We start from the raw sequence: 11158 nt of genomic DNA on the forward strand, positions 1-11158 counted from the left end.
ATATCAAATTCAATAGAAGAAAAAAGAGAGAGAGGAAGAGAGACTGACACAGATGTACTGCCATTCCTTAATGTTTTGGCTGTATATGTAGCCTAATATTAAACACAGATATGTGGGCAAGGGGAAACACATGCACTATAATGTATTGTATAACATAATGTCCTAGGGTTGTCATCTGATGAAGATCATCAAAGGTTAGTGCTGCATTATGCTAGCTTGAAAAATGGGTGTCTGATTATTTCTGGCCGGGTACTCTGCTGACATAATCTAATGTTTTGCTTTCGCTGTAAAGCCTTTTTGAAATAGGACAGTGTGGTTAGATAAAGGAGAGTCTTGTCTTTAAAATGCTGTAAAATAGTCATATGTTTGAAAAATTGAAGTTTTTGTATTTTTGAGGAATTTGTAATTCGCGCCACGCCTATCATTGGATATTGGAGCAGGTGTTCCGCTAGCGGAACGTCTAGATGTAAGAGGTTAATAAACAGATCACTGATCATTTCAAATCCCACCGTACCTTCTCCGCTGTGCAATCCGGTTTCCGAGCTGGTCATGGGTGCACCTCAGCCACGCTCAAGGTACTAAACGATATCATAACCGCCATCGATAAAAGACAGTACTGTGCAGCCGTCTTCATCGACCTGGCCAAGGCTTTCGACTCTGTCAATCACCACATTCTTATCGGCAGACTCAATAGCCTTGGTTTCTCAAATGACTGCCTCGCCTGGTTCACCAACTACTTCGCAGACAGAGTTCAGTGTGTCAAATGAGAGGGCCTGTTGTCCGGACCTCTAGCAGTCTCTATGGGGGTACCACAGGGTTCAATTCTCGGGCCGACTATTTTCTCTGTATATATATATATCAACGATTTCGCTCTTGCTGCGGGTGATTCCCTGATCCACTTCTACGCAGACGACACCATTCTGTATACATCTGGCCCTTCTTTGGACACTGTGTTAACCTGTTGGGGATAGGGGGCAGTATTTGCACGGCTGGATAAAAAACGTACCCGATTTAATCTGGTTACTACACCTGCCCAGTAACTAGAATATGCATATAATTATTGGCTTTGGATAGAAAACACCCTAAAGTTTCTAAAACTGTTTGAATGGTGTCTGTGAGTATAACAGAACTCCTATGGCAGACCAAAACCTGAGAAGATTTAAAGCAGGAAGTGGCCTGTCTGAGAAGTAGTGTTTCATCTTGGCCCTTTTTATTGAAGACTCAGGATCTGTGCAATAACGTGACACTTCCTACGTCTTCCATAGGGTCTCAGAGCCCGGGAAAACGTTGAACGATATCGAGGCAGGCTCTGGCTGAAACACTTTATCGCTTTTGGCAAGTGGCCACTCAGAGTACTATGGGCTTAGGCGCGTGCCCGCTTCGACCGAATGGTTTCTTTTCCTTTGTCTGTTTATCTAAACGCAGATTCCCGGTCGGAATATTATCGCTTTTTTATGAGAAAAATGGTATAAAAATTGATTTTAAACAGCGGTTGACATGCTTCGAAGTACGGTAATGGAATATTTAGAATTCTTTTGTCACGAATTGCGCCATGCTCATCACCCTTATTTAGCCTTTAGGATAGTGTCTAGAACGCACAAACAAAACGCCGCTGTTTGGATATAATGATGGATTATTTTGGACCAAACCAACATTTGTTATTGAAGTAGAAGTCCTGGGAGTGCATTCTGACGAAGACAACAAAGGTAAGAACATTTTTCTTATAGTAAATCTGACTTTGATGAGTGCTAAACCTGCTGGGTGTCTAAATAGCTAGCCCTGTGATGCCGGGCTATCTACTGAGAATATTGCAAAATGTGCTTTCACCGAAAAGCTATTTTAAAATCGGACATATCGAGTGCATAGAGGAGTTCTGTATCTATAATTCTTAAAATAATTGTTATGCTTTTTGTGAACGTTTATCGTGAGTAATTTAGTAAATTCACAGGCAGTGTTCGGTGGGAATGCTAGTCACATGCTAATGTAAAAAGCTGTTTTTTGATATAAATATGAACTTGATTGAAGAAAACATGCATGTATTGTATAACATGTCCTAGGGTTGTCATCTGATGAAGATCATCAAAGGTTAGTGCTACATTTAGCTGTGGTTTGGGTTTATGTGACATTATATGCTAGCTTGAAAAATGGGTGTCTGATTATTTCTGGCTGGGTAGTCTGCTGACAATCTAATGTTTTGCTTTCGTTTTAAAGCCTTTTTGAAATCGGACAGTGTGGTTAGATTAACGAGAGTCTTATCTTTAAAATGGTGTAAAATAGTCATATTTTTGAAAAATTGAAGTAATAGCATATCTAAGGATTTGAATAACGCGCCATAGGATTCAACTGGCTGTTGAGTAGGTGGGCGTCCCACCTAGCCCATAGAGGTTAAATCTAACACACAGTTCCTGAACTAAAAGTGTTGACTACTTTTCCATTAGTCAGGAATACACCCTGCAACTAAACAAGACTAATGAAATGGTTTGGTAGAGACTAGTCATTTTATTACTATTGGTTGTGACAACCTAAAATATCATTTTGAAGTCCATTGATTCACATTTTAATGGGCTGGATATAGTACATTGGAATAGACCACTTCCCCCCCAGGAAGTTCATGGGAAATTATATATCAGATGGTTCCTATGAGTGGTAGCCCCACCAGCACTGTATTTTAATTGTTTTATCAATATTTAAGTCATGAGACAGGGCAATTTCAAACCCTGAAATGTGTACCTTTGCCTCACTGCTGAAGTTGACTGGTTAAAAGGAACACTCCACCCAAAACTTCAGGTATTCAATTCATCAGTCCATTGTTGATATAAACTCAGCAAATAAAGAAACGTCCTCTCACCGTCAACTGCGTTTATTTTCTGCAAACTTAACGTGTAAATATTTGTTTGAACATAAGATTCAACAACTGAGGCAAAGGGAACAAGTTCCACAGACATGTGACTAACAGAAATGGAATAATGTGTCCCAGAACAAAGGGGGGGGGGGGTCAAAATCAAAAGTAACAGTCAGTATCTGGTGTGGCCACCAGCTACAATATACTGCAACAAACCAGCTACATTAAGTACTGCAGTGCATCTCCTCATGGAGTGCACCAGATTTGCCAGTTCTTGCTGTGAGATGTTACTCCACTCTTCCACCAAGGCACGTGCAAGTTCCCGGACTTTTCTGGGGGGGTGGAAATGGCCCTAGCCCTCATCCACCGATTCAACAGGTCCCAGATGTGCTGAGCTTGAGATCCAGGCTCTACGCTGGCCATGGCAGAACACTGGCATTCCTGTCTTGCAGGAACTCATGCACAGTATGGCTGGTGGCATTGTCATGCTGCAAGGTCATGTCAGGATGAGCACAACAGGAGGATGTCTGCCCTGTAACGCACAAGCTCAGTCCGATGATGTTGTGACACCGCCCCAGACCATGACGGACCCTCCACCTCAATTCCGTCCCAGAGTACAGGACCCGGTGTAATGCTCATGCCTTCGACGATAAACGAGAAGCCGACCATCCCCCCGGTGAGACAAAACCGCGACTCCTCCGTGAAGAGCACTTTTTGCCAGTCCTGTCTGGTCCAGCGACCGTGGGTTTGTGCCCATAGGCAATGTTGTTGCCGGTGATGACCTGCCTTACAACAGGCCTACAAGCCCTCAGTCCAGCCTATTGCTGACAGTCTGAGCACTGAGAGGGATTGTGCGTTCCTGGTGTAACTCAGGCAGTTGTTGCCATCCTGTACCGGTCCCGCAGGTGTGATTTTCAGATGTACCGATCGTGTGCAGGTGTTGTTACACATGATCTGCCACTGTGAGGACGATCAGCTGGCCGTCCTGTAGCAGGCGTCTCACGGTAAGGACATTGCAATTAATTGCCCTGGCCACATCTGCAGTCTTCACACCTCCTTGCAGGCACATTCACACAGATGAGTAGGGACCCTGGGCATCTTTCTTTTGGCGTTTTTCCAGAGTCAGTAGAAAGGCCTCTTTAGTTATCATAACTGTCACCTTAATTGCCCTTGTCTGTAAGCTGTTACTGTCTTAACCGTTCCACAGGTGCATGTTCATTAATTGTTTAAGCATTTCACTGTAAGGTCTACACCTGTTGTATTCGGCACATGTGACTAATAAAATTTGACAATGAAGATCTGTGAAGTTATTCAGATTTAAGAATCATCTTTGAAAGACAGGGTACTGAAAAAGGGGCGTTTCTTTTTTTGCTGAGTTTTGTACCAAAACATTATGTCAGCAATCAAGTTATATCTTAACTTTCAAGATACAGAATCAGGGAGTTGAGGAACTTCATTTTAGACCTGGGCATTACAAAAGCTCATGCTAGTCAATGAACAAAATACACAAGACAAAAACCTTAATCTAGATATTTTTTTATCATCCAGAATGCATTTGGGCAGGAAAGTCAGTCCAGTTGAGAGTTACACCATCAGTCAAGAAGCTTTTCCTTTATGTTGAGAGGACCAACAGAAATGTCCTGCTCCCACTGGAAACCTAAGAGCAGAAGACCATGTCTATATAAGGAGAACTCAGAATCAAACTTCACAAAAGCATTGTTTCTCAGGCAATTCCTGGGTGACTCAGTGGGTGCACTTTTTTGTTCCAGCCAAGCACTGACCACCAATTTAGCCAAAGGTTTAGGTGAATCAAGTACCTAGCTATTGGAGTAGGACAAAAATGTGCACCCCAGGGAGGCATCCAGGAATGGATTGAGCAACACTGGACTGAAGTGCACATGTACCTGGAGCCGGTTCCCTTCTCATGCCACAGTCTGTGTCACAACAGCCACACACCTGGTCTTTCTTACTGGCCTCGCTCCATCTATTGAAAAGAGAGTGTTGCATATAGTACGTACAAGCAAAGTGCACACCCTGCCATATATACCCAGACTTACCCATTCGAGAAGGAACAAGCCTTGTTCTCATGATCAATTGGGGCTGAAGCTGTTGTGGCTTTCAGGAGGCAGGTAATGTATAGCTGTTGAAGTCGCAGCATTGGTACCACATAAGAATTAGTAGATTTGACACCAATTTAAAGCAACGTCATGTTGGGTCCAACACAAGCCATATTGGGCATACTCTACTTAATTTATGATTGAAGCTCAACAAACCTGCCAATTCTATACATTTGGACATTCCGAAGCTAATTTGCACTAGATCTCAGGATTAACTACTCACTGAGCCAGTGTTCACAACATGAAACCTAAAGGCTTCTATCTGGAACTGGAGCGTGTCATCCATGGTGCGAGGTCTGAACTGGGACCTGGAGCCTGTCAGCTTGGTGTCGACCAGACAACTGAAGGCCACAAACAAAAAAAAATTAGGCTACCTACACTGCTGAAACTCTGGAGGGATGCCATTCAAGATGGCTGTTGATCTGAAGTGTGGGCAGGTGGAGGGAATGGGAAATGCTTTCCTTAGCAGATTAAAGCAAACAATTAGTCCTTGATCTAGATCAAGTACCTTACAAAGGATACTCACCCACGGTTCTCGATGAAGGCATATCTTGGGACAGTGTTGGTGTTTGGGATGACTGTGGCTACACAGTTGTCCACAAAGACTCGGAGGGGCACATGGTAGAACTGGACGACAGAAGCTTCAAAGTTAATATTATCTCCAAGGACGTACTCTTTGCTGGGTCTCTCCAACTGCCAGTTGTCTGCGAAGACAAGGGCACAGTCTAATACTCATTCCAAGTCAGATGTACAGACCCTGCTCTAGTTTATCAGCAGTGTGGCTTTATCATGGCAAATATAACTGCCATCCTTTTGTACTCTGGGGTAGCCACCTCATTCCAATAACTCAGTGGCGGTTACATTTGCCAGTTGGCACTACCATAGTTTACAAACAAGTGCAGAGACAGCACTTAAGTCAGTGCCTGTCAAGAGCAATGCCAATATGGCAAGGACAAGCAGTTACTAACCAGTCATTAGCCTCAGGGAGAAGTAGAGGAGCTCCTCTGCAACCTTAGTGGAGGCATAGGGATTCCAGGTGGGCTTCACTGAGTCACTGCTCACATCATGCTTTCTGTAAAGGAGTCTTTAAATGTGAAACCAACTGGCCAAGGAAGTATATCCAAAGTTGATTGAACTGAAGAAAATAAAACACAATGCAGGTGTAGTCAACTCACCTTTGATAGTGGCACTCAACCCAGACCACCACTTCTCTAGTCCGAACAATGGGGCTGCTGCCCAGGGTGGCTGGTGTATAACGGAGTGTGAAGACATAGACAAGTGAATCTTCAGTCATCTGGAATCAGAGCAGCAAATGGCATTGTAAGAAAATCAATGGTAGTCAACCTAGAAAAGTCATAACGATGCTAATGCTCAATGTTACCGTTAGAGTGCTCCCACATCCGTGCAGCTCAGTGACAAAGATCAGAACTTGAGCGGAAGCATCCTCCCCAGTGACAGCACAGCCTCCCAAGGTAAGATCCTCTGGGTGAATGAGTTGGCCGATACCGAGCAGATCTCGCTTGACTTCCACACGAGCAGCAGTCTCCCCACATTGAACTGCAACGCTACTGGCAGGCACAGGCAGTGGTCTCTGCTCATCAATAGCCAACTGCACCTCTTTGACTGGATCTTCAGGAAATCTCCAGGTCAAAGGCTCATTGAAGGTCTGCTTTGACTGGAGGAAAGGGTTTTGAACTTGCGTCGGTGTCTGGACCCTGGAGGGCCATTGCACAGGCCTTGGTTGAAATCTGGCTGGTTCTTGAGCAGGCCTATACTGTGGAACAAATCTCCCAGGGGCATGTGCCACTTGGCTCTGAGATCTCGCTTCCCGATAAAGCTGCTGAACTGTAGCTGAACAGCCAAAGGTAAGAAGTAGGAGGAATGTAATACAGAATGCCATTATTCTCTAGTTTCTAGTGTCAATTGTACATATTTCTTTGACATTTGCAATAACTACAGTGTCTCTGAACAGCCATTTTGTATCCCTTTGTCTTAGTTTGACTCCACCCCTTGTTTGATTTACCTAATGATGTTCCAGACATGTTACAGAGCTGCAAATATACTACAATCTGAACTGGATGTATCTCAATACTGTCAAGTATCTTCATTTATAATAGGGATGGTCAACTCCAGTCCTCGGGGGCCTGATTGGTGTCACACTTTTGCACCAGCCCCAGCTAACACACCTGACTCCAATAATCAACTAATCATAATATTTAGTTTAAAATACAATTAGTTTAATCAGCTGTGTTATCTAGGGATGGGGAAGAAGTGTGACATCACTCTGGCCACTGAGGACTGAAGTGGCCCATTCTTGATTTATAATGTCCTTGGAACGGTTTCCTGATAGCAATGGCATTTAGCCTTATCAAATTTATTTTTTCAAATCAATCAATCAATCAATCAATCAATCAAATTTATTTTTATATAGCCCTTCGTACATCAGCTGATATCTCAAAGTGCTGTACAGAAACCCAGCCTAAAACCCCAAACAGCAAGCAAAGCATGTGAAAGAAGCACGGTGGCTAGGAAAAACTCCCTAGGAAAAACTCCCTAGAGAGGAACCAGGCTATGAGGGGTGGCCAGTCCTCTTCTGGCTGTGCAGGGTGGATATTATAACAGAACATGGTCAAGATATTAAAATGTTAAAATGTTCGTAAATGACCAGCATGGTCAAATAATAATAATCATAGTAGTTGTCGAGGGTGCAACAAGCACGTCCGGTGTACAGGTCAGGGTTCCATAGCCGCAGGCAAAACAGTTGAAACTGGAGCAGCAGCACGGCCAGGTGGACTGGGGACAGCAAGGAGTCATCATACCAGGTAGTCCTGAGGCAGAAAGAGAGAAAGAGAGAATTAGAGAGAGCATATTTAAATTCACACAGGACACCGGATAAGACAAGAGAAATACTCCAGATGTAACAGACTGACCATAGCCCCCCGACACATAAACTACTGCAGCATAAATACTGGAGGCTGAGACAGGAGGGATCAGAAGACACTGTGGCCCCATCCGATGATACCCCCGGACAGGGCCAAACAGGCAGGATATAACCCCACCCACTTTGCCAAAGCACAACCCCACACCACTAGAAGGATGTCTCCAACCACCAACTTACCGTCCTAAGACAAGGCCGAGTATAGCCCACAACGATCTCCGCCATGGCACAACCCAAGGGGGGGGGCGCCAACCCAGACAGGAAGACCACGTCAGTGACTCAACCCACTCAAGTGACGCACCCCTCCCATGGACGGCATGGAAGAACACCAGTAAGCCAGTGACTCAGCCCCTGTAAAAGGGTTAGTGGCAGAGAATCCCAGTGGAAAGAGGGGAACCGGCAAGGCAGAGACAGCAAGGGCGGTTCGTTGCTCCAGCCTTTCCGTTCACCTTCACACTCCTGGGCCAGACTATACTTAATCATAGGACCTACTGAAGAGATAAGTCTTCAGTAAAGACTTAAAGGTTGAGACTGAGTCTGCGTCTCTCACATTGGTAGGCAGACCATTCCATAAAAATGGAGCTCTATAGGAGAAAGCCCTACCTCCAGCCGTTTGCTTAGAAATTCTAGGGACAATTAGGAGGCCTGCGTCTTGTGACCGTAGCGTACGTGTAGGTATGTACGGCAGGACCAAATCGGAAAGATAGGTAGGAGCAAGCCCATGTAATGCTTTGTAGGTTAGCAGTAAAACCTTGAAATCAGCCCTTGCCTTAACAGGAAGCCAGTGTACGGAGGCTAGCACTGGAGTAATTTGATCAAATTTTTTGGTTCTAGTCAGGATTCTAGCAGCCGTATTTAGCACTAACTGAAGTTTATTTAGTGCTTTATCCGGGTAACCGGAAAGTAGAGCATTGCAGTAGTCCAGCCTAGAAGTAACAAAAGCATGGATTAATTTTTCTGCGTCATTTTTGGACAGAAAATTTCTGATTTTTGCAATGTTACGTAGATGGAAAAAAGCTGTCCTTGAAACAGTCTTGATATGTTCTTCAAAATAGAGATCAGGGTCCAGAGTAACGCCGAGGTCTTTCACAGTTTTATTTGAGACGACTGTACAACCATCCAGATTAATTGTCAAATTAAACAGAAGATCTCTTTGTTTCTTGGGACCTAGAACAAGCATCTCTGTTTTGTCCGAGTTTAAAAGTAGAAAGTTTGCAGCCATCCACTTCTTTATGTCTGAAACACAAGCTTCTAGCGAGGGCAATTTTGGGGCTTCACCATGTTTCATTGAAATCTACAGCTGTGTGTCGTCCACATAGCAGTGAAATTTAACATTATGTTTTCGAATGACATCCCCAAGAGGTAAAATATATAGTGAAAACAATAGTGGTCCTAAAACGGAACCTTGAGGAGTTTATGAGTTTTTTAATGATGCATCTTCCCCACAACGGCCGAAGATGTAACACATGTTTCCCAAAACAACACGCCGAGAGAATAGTCACTAAGTGCATTGTTGAAGTATGTGTCAATACTGATGGGATCGAAAGAAAGTGAAAACTTTCTCCATTCAAAATTTGTCTTAACATTTGAATTGACGGATCAATTCCTAGAGAGATTATACCACCTTATGGCTGCAAATATTGAGGCAGGTTATTCTAATGCTTACCAAATAAAAATGCATTAAACCACTAATTTGCCCCATTGCGCCCGTTCGGCTACACATCATGAAATATATTGAGGCAAATTACAGGCAGTCTACAATTAGCAAAATAGAATATGAAATGTATTTCAATATGATTGAAATAGGCCCACTCTTTATTTTAATGGTTGCTGTTTTCATTTGAAAAATATTTTTATGTCATGTTTGTATCAATTGCAAAGACACAGGCAACTTTATTTTGTAGTCAACTTTGTTCTGAAGTTATCTGCAGTCATAGAGATAAGATAAACCATGTGATTCTATGTTTAGCGGAGATCTTCTGTGTAGAAAGTGACACGGGAGGGCAAAAAAGAATGTAAGGATGCACTTAGCTGTTCTGAGGCAAGCATTCGTTTACGAGTGTTATCAAGTGCACCTTAATTAATAATGATGGTTTTGGGAAACAGCTCATAGATTTAACTATGCTCCCACAAAGGTTCTAACAACGCACTTTGCCTTAAGATGCTTTTGGGAAACTAGGCACAGGGATCTCCAACCCTGTTCTTGGAGCGCTACCCTACCCTCCTGTTGGTTTTCAATCCAACCCCAGTTGTAACTAACTTGAATAAATGTACCAACCAGCTAATTATTAGAATCAATTGTGCTACATTAGGGCTGGAGCCACAACCTACAGGACGGTCGCACTCCAGGAACAGAGTTGGAGACATTGGCGGATTGGCATTCTGGCAATTCTGGCATATGCCAGAAGGGCCGGATCACCTTTTATTGGGGAGGATTGGTAAATATATATATATATATATATATATGCACACAACATGACCAAAAGTATGTGGACACCTACTTGTTAAATATCTCATTCCAAAATCATGGCCATTAATATGGAGTTGGTCAACCTTTGCTTCTACTCTTCTGGGAAGGCTTTCAAATCGATGTTGGAACACTGCTGGAGACTTGCTTCCATTCAGCCACAAGAGCATTAGTGAGGTCGGCACTGATGTTGGCCGATTAGGCCTGGCTCGCAGTTGGCGTTCCAATTCATCGTAAAGGTGTCCGATGGATTTGAGGTCAGGGCTCTGTGCAGGCCAGTCAAGTTCTTCCACACTGATCTCAACAAACCATTTTTGTACAGACCTTGCTTTGTGCATGGGGGCATTGTCATGCTAAAACAGGAAAAGGCCTTGCCCAAACTGTTGCCACAAAGTTGAAAGCACAGAATCGTCTAGAATGTCATCGTATGCTGTAGCGTTAAGATTTCACTTCACTGGAAGTAAGGGGCCTAGCCTGAACCATGAAAAACAGCCCCAGAACATTATTCCTCCCCCACAAAACTTTACAATTGGCACTATGCACTAGGCAGGTAGCATTGTCCTGGCATCCGCCAAACCCAGATCAGTCCGTCAGACTGCTAGATGGTGAAGCGTGATTCATCACTCCATAGAACGCATTTCCACTGCTCAAGAGTCCAATGGCGGCAAGCTTTACACCACTCCAGCCGACGCTTGGATTTGCGCAGGGTGATCTTAGGCTTGTCTGCGGCTGCTCGGCCATGGAAACCCATTTCATGAAGCTCCCGCCGAATAGTTGTTGTGCTGAAGTTACTT

General features: G+C 43.8%; 1 protein-coding gene across 1 annotated transcript; it reads right to left on the reverse strand.

Moving 5' to 3' along the window:
• Positions 1–4365: 4365 nt before the first annotated feature.
• LOC145863013 (zona pellucida sperm-binding protein 3-like) lies at positions 4366–6953 on the reverse strand. The gene is made up of 8 exons (XM_082968110.1): positions 6341–6953; positions 6135–6253; positions 5928–6031; positions 5486–5663; positions 5183–5300; positions 4900–4982; positions 4747–4826; positions 4366–4499 (listed from the first exon to the last, which is right to left on the reverse strand). Exons 1-8 carry the CDS (start codon positions 6857–6859, stop codon positions 4435–4437), a joined length of 1266 nt encoding a protein of 421 aa, XP_082824236.1. The 5' UTR covers positions 6860–6953; the 3' UTR covers positions 4366–4434.
• Positions 6954–11158: the final 4205 nt, after the last annotated feature.

Source organism: Salmo salar, chromosome 23 (assembly GCF_965601325.2).
Source record: "Salmo salar chromosome 23, fSalSal1, whole genome shotgun sequence".
In the NCBI taxonomy this organism is placed as follows: Eukaryota; Metazoa; Chordata; class Actinopteri; order Salmoniformes; family Salmonidae; genus Salmo; species Salmo salar.